At 47.4% G+C, this 17764-nt stretch overlaps 1 protein-coding gene across 13 annotated transcripts in view; it reads left to right on the top strand.

Moving 5' to 3' along the window:
* Positions 1-17764, top strand: part of DENND1A (DENN domain containing 1A) — a 598491-nt gene that overhangs the window by 513184 nt on the left and 67543 nt on the right. For all 13 annotated transcript variants that reach the window (XM_075560476.1, XM_075560471.1, XM_075560469.1 and 10 more), the window contains 4 exons: positions 10742-10846; positions 11259-11346; positions 12693-12733; positions 17153-17224. In XM_075560476.1, coding sequence (XP_075416591.1) covers positions 10742-10846; positions 11259-11346; positions 12693-12733; positions 17153-17224 — 306 coding nt within the window. The remainder of the gene's footprint in view (positions 1-10741; positions 10847-11258; positions 11347-12692; positions 12734-17152; positions 17225-17764) is intronic.

The raw sequence follows: 17764 nt of genomic DNA, 5'->3' as shown, positions 1-17764 counted from the left end.
CTGTTTGCTGTCCAGGTTCTGCATGAGTGCCATGGAATGTTCTGGAATTTGCATTGATTACAAGGTTATTTGGGATTTTTAAAGATCCACACATTCAAATGGATTTTGCATGGTCATTAAAATACAAGTAAACATCTTTCTGGAATTCTCTGCTTTTGGCCAAGATACAGCTGACCTCAGCAACCAGATATCACTTGGTCCACATCCTCCTGAATCCGGCTTGAATTTCTGGGTATTCTCTTTTGATGTACAGCAATCATTTTAAAATTATTTTCAGCCAAATTTTACTTGTGTGTGATGATCACGATAATATTCAATAATTTTCACATTCTGTTATATCACTTTTGGTTGGAATGGGCACAAACATGGATCTCTTCCAGTCGGTTGGCCAGGTAGCTATCTTCCAAATGTCTTGGCATAGATAACAGACCACTTCTTACTAGGATGGTGGTGACAATAAAAACGAAATAAAACAGAAAATGACAAGCATTGGCAAGAATGTGGGTAAACTAAAAGATATATATATATATAACTGGTGGGAATTTTAAAATTATATAACCACTGGAAAGCCAATTGGCAGTTCCTCGAAAAGTTAAGCCTACTGTTAACTTGTAACTAAGTAATTCCACTCCTAGGTACATACCCAAAAGACTTGAAAACAAGAATGTAAATAGGAACCTGTGTACCAGTGTTAATTATAGCATTATTCATAGCACCTTAAAAAAGCATCAACAGATGATTGGATAAACAAAATGTAGCATGTGCGTACAGTGGAATACTAGGCAGTCATAAAGAGGAAGTTTTGACACATAGTACAACATGGATGAACTTGAAAATTTTATGCTGAATGAAAATAAACTAGACCCAAAAGGACAAATATATCATTCCACTTATAAGAGCTATTCAGAATAGGCAAGTTTTTAGAGACAGTAAATTAATTAAGTTGTTTAAACAAAAAGAATTAGGTTGAGAAGACTGGGGAGTTACCAGTGAATAGGGCACAGCTTTCTTTGGCGCCTGGCTTACAGTGTTGCTCATGGGTGAGAGATGCTGATGATCCCAGTGTTGCTGCAGATGGACAGCTCTCTCTCAGATACAGATTCTGAAGCATTGGAGATGCTGCACAGTATGGTGAGTATAAGTAATGCCACCGAATCATATACTGAACATTTGTAAAATGAATATTTTTATGTTATACATATGTTAGAGCCTAGAAATGTGAGACTTGGGCCAGCCTCACAAGCATGTGACTTGCACAGGGGCACCGGGCCTCACGCTCAGATGGGCCCCCACTTGGTGGAGTGTTTTGTTGTCACTGTGTTGAGGTTTTCTGTGGTTTTCCTCTGTTGAGTATATGTATTGTACATGACGTCCACTGGAACTGTGGGGTGTGCACATGAAGAGAGGAGATCTGCAGCAAACACATGAGATCCGTGGCTCCTGCTGCCACACTTGCATGTAACTTTGCAAACCCCATGAGCACAATTCTGGTAGACCCACAACGTGTGAGAGTTCAGCAAGACTCAAACTGAGTGCACAGTGAATGTGTCAGTGTCCTTGACTCAAGAAGTGGGGGCATTGACAGCCCCAAGAGGACTGTCTTTTCACTAGAACCAGGCAGTACTTGTGTCAAACGCAGAATGAAGGCAGGACGGAGGGACCCAGTGCTGCTCTTTCTGTTCTGTCCCCCCTGTATGGACAGTTCTCCTCAGAAACACATGGGGATGCCAGGAGTTGGAAGGCTCTTGGGGAGTTTGGTTTTATTAGCCAGCCACTCATCCTCAGAAGGAAGGCAGGGAAGGGAAGGCAAAGACAAGCCATAGGTCTTGTTTGTTCCTCCTCAGTAAGCCAAAAGCCAGAAGGTATTGCTTGATTGTGCTTAAATCTCAAAGTTAACAGGCTGGATGAACTATCTGGAGGAAAAACAATAGGACAGACAGTTCTGGGGGGACAGACAGATCCGGGTGGGGGAGGGGGAGGAGGGTAAGGAAGTGGTGTTAATAAACACAGGGACAAGGGAACAACATGGGACCCAAAATGGTAGTGAGGGGGGAGTGACAGGCCTGATGGGGAACGATCAAGGGTAAGGTTGCGTAGAGAAGAGGTATAGCTGTAGCCCAGGTGGGGACGGAGCATGGTGGTGGGGCAGGAGGAAAGTCAAGGGAGAGGGAGGAAGGAGCTGGGAGTCAAGGGGCATTTATGGAGGTCTAGACAAAGATGTGTACATGCAAACATATATATGAGGATGGGGAAATAGATCTAATTGTCTACATTTATAGGTTTAATATTAAGGTGGCGGAAGGACCTTGGGCCTCTACTCAAGCACTCCCTCAATGCATGAATACTTTTGTTTATTAAATTGGTACTCTATGATGCTCACTCTCCCGACACAACTGCTGAAGCCAAAGTGGGTAAACAAGTAAATGTGGTGAAGAAAGCTGATGGTGCCCGGCTATCAAAAGAGATAGTGACTGGGATCTTAAAGGCTTGAAGATAAACAAGCGGCCATCTAGCACAGAAGCAACAAAGCCCACATGGAAGAACACACCAGCCTGAGTGAGCGAGTGATCCCAAAGGGATCAGTTATGAGGCATCAAAGAACAAAAAATCATCATATCATTGGCTGCACACCTCCATGATAGGATCGCTGAAGACAAATGGGTGCATAAGCAAATGTGGCGAAGAAAGCTGATGGTGCCCGGCTATCAAAAGAGATAGTGTCTGGGGTCTTAAAGGCTTAAAGATAAACAAGCGGCCATCTAGCTCAGAAGCAAAAAAGCCCACATGGAAGAAGCACACCAGCCAGTGCAATCACGAGGTGCCAAAGGGACCAGGTATAAGGCATCATGCAAAAAAAAAAAAGAATATGTGTGTGTGTATTTATATTTATATATATATATATATACCACATTGAATGAAGGGGGAAGTACAGAGTGGAGACCCAAGGCCCAAGTGTCGGCCACTGGAGATCCCCTCATAGAGGGGTTTAGGAGAGGAGATGGATCAGTCAGGGTGCAAGGTAGTACCAACGAAGAGCACAGCTTTCCCCCAGATCCTGGATGCTTCCTCCTCCCAACTACCATGATCCGAATTCTACCTTGCAGGGCTGGATAGGGCAGAGGTTGTACACTGGTACATATGGGAGCTGGAGGCACAGGGAATCCAGGGTGGATGATACCTTCAGGACCAAGGGTGTGAGGGGCGATGCTGGGAGAGTGTAGGGTGAGTGGGTTGGAAAGGGGGAACTGATTACAGGGATCCACATGTGACCTCCTCCCTGGGAGAGGGACGGCAGAGAAGGGTGGGAAGGGAGACTCCGGATAGAGCAAGATATGACAAAATAACGATGTATAAATTACAAAGGGCACATGAGGGAGGGGGGAGCAGGGAGGGAGGGGGATAAAAAGAGGACCTGAAGCAAAGGGCTTAAGTGGAGAGCAAATGCTTTGAGAATGATTGGGGCGGGGAATGTGTGGATGTGCTTTATACAATTGATGTATGTATATGTATGGATTGTGATAAGAGTTGTATGAGTCCCTAATAAAATGTAAAAAAAGAAAAGGGAAAAAGAAAAAAAAAGAAAGAAAGAAAATGATTAGGGCAAAGAATGCACAGATGTGCTTTATACAATTGATGTATGTATATGTATGGACTGTGATAAGAGTTGGATGAGCCCCTAATAAAACGTTTAAAAAAAAATCTCAAAGTTAGCCTGATGCACCTTTCCCACTGTGTTGGGGAAACACAAGGGGGGCTTTAAAGAGTTTACGGGAAAATTTCATCTTGTATTTCTATTTTTTCATGAACTTTTTGAAGCCCCTTCTACATGTGCGTGTAGAGGCTACAACATAAAGATAAGTGCTCCTATATTTGCCCTTAAAACTGGCGTTAAACAGTATAGAGTCGAAATGTGAAATTCATACTAATAAAATATTTTCTTCTTAGAATTCATTTAAATTGTTTTAAAGACTAGTCTAGAAAGAGAACATTAAAAAAGCATAAAGCCTTCTATTTTAGTATGGCCATTTTATACTTTAATAATAATTTTTTCTGCATTTTAAAAGTTAAAACTTCAGGGTATAAGTTTTGTTTAAGATTTAAAGATTACCACAGGGCAGTAATGCCAAGGGTTTATGCGGCTTCCCTGCTTCCCTAAATTCTGGATTCCACGATAATGTGAAATTCGGTTCTGCCTTTTCTCCTGTTTGACTAGGGTCCTTCTCTAGAGTCTTTGATCAAAGTGTTCAGTAAGGGTATCTGGGCACCATCTAGTTCTTCTGGTCTCTTTGCAAAGAAAGCAACTGTTCAGTGAGGCAATTAGCCACACAGTGCATTTCTTCCTCCTCTTCCAGACTCTCCTTCCTCTATTGCTCCAAGCAAATAGAGACCAATCGTTGAACACTGAATGGCTACTTGCAAGCTTTTAAGCCCACCAGCACTATGCAATGAACTAGGAAACAGAAGAGAAGCACCATTCGGGATGTTAGATCAATTAGTGGGATGTTCCTTTGAAAACAAGACACCAAAATCCATCCATGAGGTGTTTGCTTGTGCCGAAGTAGCCTCAGCAACTGCTCTTTCCTTGTCGTTACTGTTGCTGCTGCTGCTGCTGTAAATACATCCATCACACAGCTTCTGCCGATTCGACTTTTTACACACACGCAACAATTTTACAAGTGTAAAGCAATTACGTTAATCAACTGTGCTTTCTTGGTTTATAAACAAGGGATTTCCAGTCATTCTGCAACAGGCCTAGCAATTATGCAGCCAGCCCTGCTAAGACCCAACCTCTCCCCTCAAGGAAAATGGTTATTTGTTGAAAACCTGCTGTGGGCCGGGAAGATGAAGGCTGCACTGCTTGTAACTCGGTTTAATTGTGAGGTTGGCCGGCCTGCAATTGTCACTGATAAGGAAAGACAAGTGAAAGTGCCTAGGATCACATAGCTCGTGTGTATTGGTCCAGGTCTTACTGGCTCCACAGCATGTTCCCTTTCCACTGTGTGCCATGACCTTGAGTATTATTATTATTATTATTTAATTATGGTTTTAAACTAGCCATTACTCCAAATGAAAGCAGTTCTCTGGTGTGCCACTTGTCCCTCTGTGTGCTTCCTAAACTAGACTGGACACCTTGATACGAACTATATTTTCTTTTAAAATATTCCTTCTGCAAAATGTCAAACTTCTGTAAAGTAAATAAAAGGAGGTCTACAGCCCAGCTTCCACAACTACCAACATTCAGCCAGTCTTGTACCAGCTCTGCCTTTATCCATCCCCCACCCATGGTTCAGTCATCAGAGCCATCAAGTCGACTTGGAATCCCAGCAACCTCATTGGACAGAGTAGACCCACCTTGGTGGGTTTCCTCCACTGGGAACTTTATACTGAAGTAGAAACCCTCATCTTTCTCCCTCGGAGCAACCAGTGGTTTTGAACTGCTGACCTTGTATTTAACTGCCAATACATAACCAAGGACATTGAACCCCTTACACCAGCTTATCTGTCTCACCTTGCACAGGTGTATGTTACTTACCTTCCTATTTCCTCAACACAGAGCCAGGCACATAGTAGGTTTGGATGGATGAGTTAATCTTCCCAAAAGACCGTTTTTTACATTGTAAGCAAGATCTTTAAATAATGAACCCTTTCCCCCCCCATTTAAGACCTCAGAGTTAATATGCACAGAAATTTCTAGTAAAGACCAAATGAGTAGCAGAAAAGGAGAATGTTAATTCTTTCTGTGTGGGTCAGCAAAACAAGTAAGTCGCTGAAGAATGTGAAGGGAGTTTTATTTTTATACGCATACCCACAATGCTGTGGAGAAAACCATTTATTTCTGGAAGTATCAGGAACCTTTGGCATCACCAGCTTCACCTGTTAACAAATATTCCACTCATTAGTGATGGAGCTTTCAATTGAATCCGTGTGTCAAAAGGGAATCCAAGAGACGAACGTCTTTATAGCGGCGTCCTTGAGATGGTTAAGCAACTGTGTTGCACTGTCCTTCCGGTCAGAGCTAGAAAACTCTGCTAATGTGACCGAAGCTTGAGTGCTCATGGCCTGGCTCCCCTGAATTAATGTCGCTATCAGCCAGTAGCCCCAGTACCTAGAGTGTCACCCTAGAAGACAAAAGGTTTAATCAGCCTAACAAGGGACCTAACTCTGTACTTCTAAGGAGGGAATTAAGGAGACATCTGGTCTTACTCCTATCCCTGCAGAGTGGAATTGGGGCAGCCACCTCAACTGTGCAAGATGAGACAGATAAGCTGGTGTAAGGGGTTCAATGTCCTTGGAGCCATGAGGGTGTAGTGGTTACTCACTCTTTGGGTTGTGATCCGCATGGTTGGCAGTTTGAAGCCACCAGCAGCTCCAGGGGAGAAAGACTGGGTTTTCTACTCCCATACACAGTTACAGTCTGAGAAACCCCCAGGAGGTCGCTCTGAGTTCGCAGTGACTTGATGGCGGTGAGCATCCTCAGATGGGGCCCCTCAAACAAAGAGCCTGCATAAGGGCAGGCTAGCTCCCTGGTACTGTTGTGTTTGGAACTGTCTTGGAGAAGCTGAGGTGTCCACGGCTTTCCAGAAAACTCTGGTTCTTCCACAGATGCCCAAGGGCAAACAGAAGGGAGGTGTCAGAGAAATGCTGGGTCAGCCATAGACCGTGTGTGTGATGGCGAGAGACGGGCCTTGAGCCGCACTCTGCCGCTGTCCACTCATGTATCCTGGGCCGAAGGACCTTAACCTCAGCTCTGTGAGATTTGCGTATAATTCCTACTGCGATATGGTTGGCAAACTGATTTTTTTTTTAAAAAAAAGAATGGTGACGTGGCTAGACCAGGACTTGTTACAGAGCGCATGCTCAGTTTGGTGAGCTATGATGGTTGACATTTTCTTAGAAAGGAAGTTGTGCTTGTTGCCACTGAGCTCTGGGTAATGGTGCCCCTGCCTTCCCCCAGGAGTAGGACAAGACAGTTGGGCTCAGAACAGGTGGAATGTCCTTGACCTGCTCCTGGTGGCACCGTGGGTTAAGTGTCGGGTGGCTATCACCAACCACAAGGTCCGATCCGCCGTGCTCCCGGGGAGAGAGATGAGCCTGTCCGCTGGGGTAAGGAGGGACAGCGCTGGAACCCTCTGTGGCGCAGTGCTGCTCTTGGTCCCATCGGGTCGCTCAGGGTTCCCTCAGAATCAGCTCGACAGCACTGGACTGTCAGTCCTATTCACCACTCTGAGCTCATCTGAAAGACACTGATTTCTCATCCCCTGGGAGGATTAGCCACTTTTTCTGGCTCCTGTGGACGCGCGCGCACGCACACGCACACACACACTCACGTACAATCACCCCGTGCCAATCGCACTACACCAGACAGCCGTATTTATTTCTACCTTCTGCTGCTGTTCTTCAAATTCTGCCCAGAAACTGCCCCTACCCCCAACGATGCCACATTGCTCCTGAATCTTTTCTGTCTGTGTCCAGGACCCTTCAATTTTTATCCATTTTTCACGGCACAGACATCAGATCCAGGTGGGGGTGGGGGGTGTCACATCCAGTAAGCAGACAACAGGCCCAAAGTGTGGTGTTTCCCTAAAGGTGAGCTGCTTTCTGGCCCCCTATAGCTAAATCCTGCCTCAGGCTACCCTACCACGCAAATCTAGTTGCAAATGCTCCTGATTTTATTGGTCCCTCTGCGGACCTCTTCCTGGCACGGCTGGGCCAACGCTCCAGGTCTGGCTGCTAACAACTCCAATGAGCATTTCCTCTGAACAGCACTAACCTCCCTGGACACAAGTGTCACTCACCCAGCATCATGCTCAGAGACCCGGTTACAGTCAGTCCAAGTAGTGTCCCAGCCACACTGAGACCGCAAGGCTCTGGGCTCAGGCACCAGCATTGGGTTCATGCTGTGGTTCTTTACCAGCATCCCTGCGCTTCTCAATGGGTGCCAGGGCCTCACTGTCCTCAGGGACCGTAGAGGCACCCAACAAGACCCAAGCACACTGTCCCCAGGGCCAGTAGAGAGGTACCCAACAAGACCTCTGCACCCTGGGAGCTCCTGGTCACTGTGGACACCAGTAAACACCCCACACACACACACACACCACCACCACTACCACCCCCAGTGCTCAGGGGTGCACAAGGCATGTTGAGAACCACAGCCTGACTTTGAGGAGAAGACAGTCCAGACGGAAGCACAGAGCTTGGAAAACAAGGAAGAAGTCAGAAGAAGGTGACCTGGACCACAGCATGCATCCTGAAGCATCTCGGGTGTAGGGGAGCAGAGTGAAAGTGCGCCCCTTTCAAGAAAGGACACGAGGTCCAAAAGGTAGGCCCAGCTGGGGAGCCAGGACTATTCCTTCCTCCGCCGCACAGAAGCCCGGTATGTGCCGCACAGGCTGCCGAGTATACAACGGAGAGCAAAGCAGGGACCAACCGTTCCTACTCACCAGCTTCCAGGCTCGTCGAAGAAACAGCAATCCGTAAATCTGAGTGCCAGGGGAGGTCTTGAGTAGGGCACACCTGATTTTGCATTTGAGAAATCACTCTGACCAAAAGAATTTGAGTAGGCTGGAAGGAGGGAGATAGGAAAGGGACTATAGATAAACATTCACCATAACAGGTACGGCCTGTGAGAGAGAAAGGGACAAACGAGACGTTTCACGGGACCAGTCATTCTACTCCGGGTAGCTACAAAATAGCAAAACAAAACTCGCTGCCATCGAGTCAACGACAACTCCTGATGATGCCCCTGTGGGTTTCTGAGACTGTCACTATTGACGGGAGTAGAAAGCCCAGTCTTCCTCCCAAGGAGCTACTGGCAGTTTCGAACTGCTGACCATGCGGATCACAGCCCAATTCGTACTCACTATGTCACCAGGGATCCTCTGGGTAGCTATGGGTAATGATAAAAACTGGCCGTCATTGAGTTGACGCCTCAAGTGTCCGATCTGTGCGCCATAGAGTTTGCAGTGACTGGTCTTTCAGCGAGAGATACCCAGGCCCTTCTCCAGATGTGTCTGCGAGTCAACTGGAACAGCCAACCTGGGGGCTGGTCTCTGAGCATGTTAGCCGTGTACACCCCAGGAAAGAGAGAACCCAAATTGGGGTGTAATCTAGATGGGATAATAATGTGGAGTTCAGCCTATTTGAGTTTGGGGTGCCAGGGGCCCCTCGGATGAAGATTGGGACAGAAAGGTTTGGAGCTCTAGAAAGATATCAGAGCTGATGGTACTTAGCAGAAGGCTTCTGTATACACGTGACCTTGTGAGCATGGATGGGATCACCTGGAGAGAGGGTGAATTACCCTGCTCTGGTCCTGAGGATGAGAAACAATGGTTTGCATTGGAGTCGGGCTTCTGATAGTTAATCCTAGCCAAGATCTCTCCCAAGTGTTCAGCAAGGAAAATATAACCTTATCTGAGTAATCCGTGTCATCTAAAGCTTTGTCCCTTTTCTAAGAAATAGTGTTTGCTTTCTCTCTCTCTCTCTATCATCATCATCATACAGTGCTTCCAACCTAACAGTTTTCCCTCCTGGCTTCCACAGTCAGGAAGTTCACCATTAATTTTGTAACTGAATCTTAGAAAACATCCAGATACTTTGTTTCCTACATATACCACAAAAATAAATTGAACGTCTTTTTGTGTATTCTAAACCTGATTCCCCACCCCCACCCCCTTTGTTTTCTGTGCTCAGGTAAGCTTCCTCCAGTCCTTGTAAAATTCGATGAGCTATTAGTATATAAAGATAAATCTTCCCTGCACCCTAATCTTGGGGGTCATGCTTGCGCCCCTTGTAAAACATCTGCCCTGTTGCTAAGCGAAGGCTGGGTAGAGTTCAACCAGAGACAGTCTCGGAAGGTGAAGCGACTGGCCACCAAACTCCAGCACTCACGTCACTCATGATAATGAGCAGATGAAAGCGGAGCTTCAGAACCTGTTTGGTGTTTGCCACCAAGCCTGTGAAAAGGGGGGGTGCTTTTAATTCAAAGTCTGGAAGGGTGATCTTTCAGAATTGATGCACGGCTTAAATTAAAGATGTGTTTGTGTAGACGAGCACTCCGAGTACCTTCAAAGGAGGATTGAGGTGTTGACTGTACACGGATGGAAGTTTAAAAAAACATGCAGGATATCATTCTCTCAACTCATGCATGTCGTCTGGCAAAAGCAAACTTCCTCATCAAATAACTTGAGCACAAATGTGGATGATAGACCAGTTTTGTTCCTCGCTGCTTCTTTAAGCAGTTCACCGTCAGTGGAAGCGTGCTGTTGGTGAGATGGCTATGTTAAGGTTCTAGGGCTGGGTTCCCCAACTGGGGCCTGAAGGACTGCAAAGGTTCTGGAGATGGGGTTGGGGCAGCCATGAAGCCAGAGAGCCCAGGGCCCACCCGACCCTCAGCGCCAACCAGAGCAGCTCTCCCTCTGCACAAAGTTCTAGATGGGTAAAGGGCTCCGCTCCGCAAAGGGGAAGTTTGGGAATGGCTGTCTCTTTGATCACGTTGAGGCAGCTTGCTGCTGGGGCATGGGTGCGCCTCTGAGGAAGGAGCACGGGGTTAGTTGTCTAGTGTTCAGGTCCCAGCTCTGCCTCCTCCTCTCTCAAAGAGATTCCTCAGCCATAGCATACAAAGGTGTTGCTAATCCTAGCCACGTTACCAGGTAAGTAAGGATTAGGCAAAGCAGCAGATGCACGGTGCTGCCTAGAAGATGGAGCCATTTCAGCCCCTCTTCTCCCTGTCTCCATCTCCCAGGAAGAGCCCATCACCTTCTCGGAGGAAGCCTTCGTGTCCCACTACCGCTCCGGAGCCATGAGACAGTTCCTGCAGAACGCCACGCAGTTACAGCTCTTCAAGCAGGTGCCTCACCTCCTGCCCTCCCTCCCAGTGGCCCGCTGTGGCCTGTGTCTCATTGGATCCCTGGGGGCTCTCGGTAGCTGCCCCACTCTACATCCTAAGACCACAGAGGCCTTGACTGGACCAGGGCTCCAGCCTAAAGAGACTCAGAGTCTGGCAAAGGGGCTGGTCAGCAACCAGGCAGACACAGTGTCCAAAAAGTAAATAAATGAACACGGCAGGATTTTAGCAACAGGCTCGTTCATGCTTCCTTTTCTGAGAACTCGCCATTTCAAAGGCCTGTTCTCGCCTGTGACAATGCAGGTGGTGGTTCTCTGGTCACACACCCAGATGAATCCAGCACGCGTCCCCATCACTGCCGCCACCCCCATCCCATAGCTCTGTACAAACTGTTGTGCTTTGGTTGTCTCTGTAGTTTATTGATGGCCGATTAGACCTGCTCAATTCCGGTGAAGGTTTCAGTGATGTTTTTGAGGAAGAGATCAACATGGGCGAGTATGCTGGTGAGAAACATCATTTTCCTTTGCAGGGCGGGGCCTACGATGGATTAGCGCGTGTGTGTGACAAAGAGTGGAAGTGACTTCCCCTCCCCTTCAGTAGAGGTTAGGGGAAGACGGAAGTGTTTGAGGAATCCTTTTTCAATCTGTGTCAAGTTGCTCGTGGGCTCCCATGAAATCATCCATCCAGGGCTGACCCACTATTTAAACAGAGTGCCCAGACAGATCCAATGGCGGTCACACAAGATCATGAATTCAGAGACCTGCATTCAGACCAGGACTCTGCCTCCTGCTAGCTGTGAGACCTTGGCCAAGTCCCCTCCCCTCCTATAGTCAAAGTTCTCCTCTCTCTGCACCAAGAGCAGTATTACCTACCCCCCCCCCCCAGGGTTCCTGATACTGTCCAATTGGAATCCATTCAAAAGGATTTATGCAAGCTGTTTTTTGTTTTTTTTACGCTGGTCAGTCCCTGGCCATAGGCTCTGGTTCAGGGATTGTTTTGTTTGATGTGGAAATGGTTGCTGAGAGCCTGGGCTCTCTCTTGCCCTGAAGAACTAGAGGGACCACCCTTTCTTTTTTCAGAGGTGGCATCTGAGGTCCAGAGAGGTTCAGTAATCCACCTGCCTCCTGGATGCCATTCTGGCCATTTTCCCAAATCTCACAGCCTCAGTGCTGCTTGCTTTTTCCTTTCTTTTTCTTTCCTCCTCATCACCCAAGAATACTGAGGACTGGGTGAGTCTGGGTCCAGCCCGGAGACCCACAGCCCTGGTGGCCCGCCCAGGGGTGGCTCACAGTGCCTTAGAGACTATGGACTTCTCCATGGGTGTTCCCTGCCCCAGAGCGCTGCTCAGAGGAAGGAGGAAAAATCTGAACTGGTTGTTTGGTGTAGCAAGCAGACCAAGTAGGAAATGATAACTAGGTAAGAGCAACAGCATTTTCAAGGACCTCAAGGACGGAGGCAAGATGTGGGAAAGGAATCCTAGGCGTTCCTCTAGGCTGGAGCGTAAGGTAATACGGGTTCGGGAGGCGGTGGGTGATGCCAAGAGATAACTGAGGAGAGGCAGGGAGCCCTCAGGAGTCTGGCCTTTCCAGGAGGCAGTGAGGAAGAATCTGAATGTTGGTAGTCCAGTCAACATGGTCAAATCCTTCTTGGTGAAGATGGTTATCTTAAAGGTCGTGACTTGCTGCTGCCTGCTTTGGGGGACGGAGGGAGGCGGGGTGGGAAAGAGACCTTCCATGTCGTTCTTCAGAATGTGAGTTTTCCAAAGCCTGCGTGCTTGAAGGCAACTCGAGAAACCTCTGAGGGAAAGGACCTCTTTAACTAACAGCTGCTGTGCACTCTCTTCCCACAGGTAGTGACAAACTGTACCACCAGTGGCTCTCCACAGTCCGGGTAAGTACACATCCCATCAGAGCCGCCGGGCCTCCTTATTAGGAGCCTCCTTATTCTTGGCAGCCTTTGGCTTCCCCTGCCACCCACAAGGCTGTCACAGGGCCTGGAGCATGCCATTCCCACCCCTGAAGATGCTTTTGTCTTTCAAGCCAGGCTATTCTCATGCCAGTTGGAGACTAGAATGAGCGTCTCTTGGTGGGCGTAGAGGAGTCGGGGAAGCTTCCTCATCATCAGGAAGCCAGCCAAGGCTTGTTGAATAGGATGTTGTCTCAGAACATTTCTGGGGTCTCCTTCTAGGACTAGGACAATTTGAGTGATTCTAGGTAAACCAAAAACAGGTGTCGCTCTTGCTGCTCTACAGTACTGTTCACAGCAAAGGCTTCTGGGAAGACAGAAAACACATGCCTGAGCAATGCTTTCCATCCCTTCGCTGTTGTAAATAATTTCTTTATGTGTCAAGAGCCAGGTGCTTAGGGCTTCAGAAGCCAAGAAAACATTCAAAGCCTCCGTGGCTCTCTTTTCTCTCAGTTGATTCAGGAGCACACACTGAAGGCCACCTGCATGCCCAGCACCGTCCAGGGTGTGGGGATAGGGACGGAAGCAGGAGGCAGGCCCCTCCCTGAGGGAGTCCTTGGTCTTGTCAGGAGCTGGGTTGTAAACAGGCAACTCCAACATAATGCGATAAGTGTTCTCTCCTGCTTGTGTGTCAAGTGCACTGCTGCCAAGGTAGATCCCTTGGAAGTGACTACAGTTAGCTGGGCATAAGCAAGTCCATGGTGAAAGACTTCTTTTGTTCTTCGTGTATGGCCAAACACAGCACTTGGCAAATCGCAGACCAGCAATAAGGACTTGTTGATTGACTGACAGATAAAGGGAGTTGTAACACTCTAAAGGGCCTTTTAAATGATTGTGAGTCATTCTGGAAAGCAGTATGGAATCAATGAGCAGGTGAAAATCTCATGGTGTCCTACCACATCGAATGTTTTCTAGGTCAAAATGGAATGTTTTTAATTAAAGCTCAAATTTTCAAAGGCAGACAGTTTCCAAAAGTTATGCTGAAATTCAAGCCCCCCAAATCACAAGACTGTATATAGTTTATTCTCTTATATACCCACCGTCCTAATCAATTTTTCACATCTAGGTTGGGATTATCTTTCCAAACCTCTACAGAACTCATTGTGTAGTACATGTGATTTAGCCCCTGAGGACTACATTCCCTTCACCTGGCAGCCAGGACCTGTCTGAACTTCCTCCATCTGACCTCCCAGCCCCATCTGCGTGGCCATTCTGAGCCACTTGTGGTTACTTCCAGAATGCACCATGACGCTCCACCTTCTCCACCTTTTTATGGGTTACTTCCTTTCCCTAGAATGTTCGCCCCTACTCCCAAACTCCAGCCCTCCGCAGGAACCTGCTGCTCTTTCGTGATCCAAGTCAAATGTTTCCCCCTGGGGACCCCTAGGTCTGTGTCCACAGCTGTCACAGCACTTACCACCGTGCGCTGCAGTGACTCGTGCGAGTTCCCCACGCCCTCCACTGGACAGGTCTGCAAAAGGAAATTCCAGGTGTCGATCGGCTCTGCATCAGGCTGGGTTGACTAGAGAAACAAATTCAGGGACACTCATGTATGTGTAAGAAAGAGCTTTATATCAAGAAGTAATTGTACACCAAGAAAACACCCCAGCCCCGTCCAACTCAAGTCGATAAGTCCAATCCTAGCCTGTAAGTCCCTCTGAAGACTCGCAGAGTCACAAGCAATCCTGCAGAATGCAGGAATAGCCCAGGTTTGTTGGTACAAAGTCATGTGGATCCAATGGAGGTGGATGCATCACAGGGTTCTAGCAAGCACCAGGGCCAGCCAGCCGGGAGAGTGAAGGCAGAGAGAAGGGAAGGTTCCCAGGCCTCTAGAGGGAAGGCCATGCCCACAAGGAGGCATCATCAGACCGTGATCCAATTGACAGATGGAGTGCCCCCTACGCTTTTATGTCTCTTCAAGTTGACATGAAACTGTGTCACTGCCCCAGGCTCCATGCCTACAGAGCCTACTACAGGTAACCATGCTCACGGTGAGCCTCACACACTGTCTGGAGCAGTGGTTCTCAACCTTCCTAATGCCACAACCCCTTAATACAGTTCCTCATGTGATGACCCCCTCCCCCACCCCCAGCCATAAAATTATTTTCGTTGCTACTTCATAACTGTCGTTTTGCCACTGTTATGAATCAGGTGACCCCTGTGAAAGGGTCTTTCGACCCCCAAAGGGGTCATGACCCAAAGGTTGAGAACCGCTGGTCTGGAGGGATGAGACTAAAAAATGGATTCATGAACTATGGCCTACACAGTTCACATGTGTTTATTGGCTCCTTGATGTAGAAGGAAAGCTTCCCTCCTGAAAGTGAGTTGAGAAATATTGGGTCTATTGATGTATATAGTAAAGCCATAGTTGACCATTATGGCTATTCTTTCCTTTTATCAAGGCCTAGATATTAAAGAAAGTGACACACCAGCGTGATGTTAAAAAGCAGCTGCACACAGTAGCCAAAACGTGGAAATAACATCAGTGTCCATCCGCTGACGAATGGATAAATAAAACTGTGGTTCATATATACAACGGAATGTTCTTTAGCCAGTAGGAGAAGTCTTGATTGATACGTGCTGTAGTCTGGGGGAGCCCTAAAGACATTCTGTTGTGCAAAATAAGTCAATGGCAAAAGAACAAATATTATATCGCCTCCCTTCTCTACAAAGACATGGCAAATCTATCAAGAACAATGTTTATTAATGGTTTTCAAGGGTGGGAAGGAATGAGAAGGAGTTCCTCTGGTGGGAAAACCTCATTGATTCATGGTAGGGTTGCAAGACCAGTTACTGTAATTGCTGGCAATAATTGTACACTTACAAAAAAGTTGAATTGGCAAAAGTTGTATGACAACAGTGATACACACAAAAGTAGCTCCTGAGACTTCTGATGTACAACCAAATACCTCGTGGGGTTTGGTTCCTTGACTGGGAAGATTAGGCCATAGTTTCATGAGCTATCCCAGGTAATTGGCCTAGTAAAGCACTTAGTGTGTCTGTGCAACCTCCTTGCTTGCTCCATATGCCTGGGGTCTTAAGAGCTTCCAAAGAACCATCCTTGGCACAAGAGTTGATCTCTGGTCACCTGGAACAACAGACAAAAGGGAGAGTCAGCAGAGAGGAGGGTTGGGCGTGTGTGGCTAACTGCTTCCGTGAACAACTGCCTCCCTTGCCATGAGACCAGAAGAACTGGATGGTGCCCCGCTACCATGACTAAATGTTTGATCATAGATTAACCCTAATCAAAAGGAGGGAAATGGAGAACAAACATTTCAAATTTTCACAGGTCCTGGGCTTTGAGGAATCACAGAGAGCAGATGAACTCCTGAAATGGCTGCCCTGGAAATCAACTTTGAATCTTAAACCTAAACTAACCCTTTCAGTCTCTATCTCTCCCTATCTCATATAAATTATTTGATTGGGGGTTCTTACAGCAATCCATAAATCAGTTGTTTCCACCCCATCCCTTCCAGTCTTTTAAAGCTGAAAAGTAGTTCAACTTAACTAGTGAGAACGGTCTGCTCTAAGCATTAGGCTCTTTTAAGAACTCTCAGTGTGGGATTCAGTTGACAACAGCAACCTGGAACATTAGATAGGAACCTCCGAGAGCAGTGTATTTACGCCAGTCAGGAGAGGAGGGCTTGGAAGAGGGGGTCAGAATGAATGCACAACCCCAGGAATGTAGCCAGGGTCACTAAAAGGCACATGTAGAGATACTGACTTGGTATGTGTTTTGCTGTGTATATTCTCAACAGCAACAAAATAAATAAAATTGGAAGGAAAGCCACAATGCAGATCCACAATGCACAGCAATGCAGATGCACAGTGAAGAAAGGAAGCTGCCGGGCTGAGGGTAGGATATTTCCAGAGAAGCCAGGCAGTCCTGGCTCATGGGGCCTCGGATATGTTGCCCTGGCTTGGTATTCGCTGTAGAATCCCTGCTATTAAACGTGCGTGGGTGCTGTCCGTGCTCACTAGGACTTCTGGAGAAGCTATAGGTTGCTATAGTGTAGCACTTGCCCCAGGGAGCCTGTGATGAGCTTCCTTGGTGCCAAGCAAAATACCGAGTCTGAGGTCTCCCCTCTGCGAGTCATCACAGGGCATGATTCTCCGTCCTCACCCTCAGTCCACCCCACTCTCAGACTCCCATCCGTAACCATTCTGCCATAACCATAGCCGTAACTGCCTGGGACCAGTTACCATCGAGGCTTGTTTTTCTAATTAAATTACATGCTCTCCAAATGTTGCTTAACTTGGTTAAAGAGAAAAGCTCTTTGTTGGTGTTGGCCTCCTCTCTCTTCAGTGCAACTGGCTAATTGACGTTGTTTTTTTTTATTATAGAAAGGAAGTGGAGCTATTCTGAATACCGTAAAAACAAAAGCAAACCCAGCCATGAAGACTGTCTATAAGTTCGTAAGTACCAGTCTCGGTGTCAGAACCCAAGCAGATATGCCCGTGGCATCGTGAGACATTTAGGTGCTCATGTATTTGGAGACCCTGGATGGCACAGGCAGTGCCCCAGAGCCCTCAGTGCTCAGCGAGTTTTTGAGCAGAGATCCCTGAATGACTAGTTCAATGCCATGGTTAGTTTAAGGTGATAGAGAAGATAGAGGGAGCGGGAGGTTACTGGGGTGGGCTATCAGAATGTGGACTGGGTAGTTGGGACGGCACCAGGCCTGGTCCTGTCGGTGCTCACACAAACCTTTCCTTTGCCACCTGCATCCCGTGATCGTGTCACACGGAGCCAGCGCCTTTGTAGATCCTGAAAGAGTGTCCATGTTGGGACACACCCACCGTCTTTCCTCCCAGTGCCCCCTCACCTCTCATCGCTGCCCTGGAGGAAGTGGCACTGCTGTGGGACCAGTGCCCAAGCAGAATGACAGCACAGAAGTGCCTCAGGCCCTGACGCCCCCCGCCTTTTCAAAGTATCTTCTCTGGCAATTTCTCGGACTT

Source organism: Tenrec ecaudatus, chromosome 10, assembly GCF_050624435.1.
Source record: "Tenrec ecaudatus isolate mTenEca1 chromosome 10, mTenEca1.hap1, whole genome shotgun sequence".
NCBI classification, from domain to species: domain Eukaryota; kingdom Metazoa; phylum Chordata; class Mammalia; order Afrosoricida; family Tenrecidae; genus Tenrec; species Tenrec ecaudatus.
This window is presented reverse-complemented; position numbering and strand designations above follow the sequence as displayed.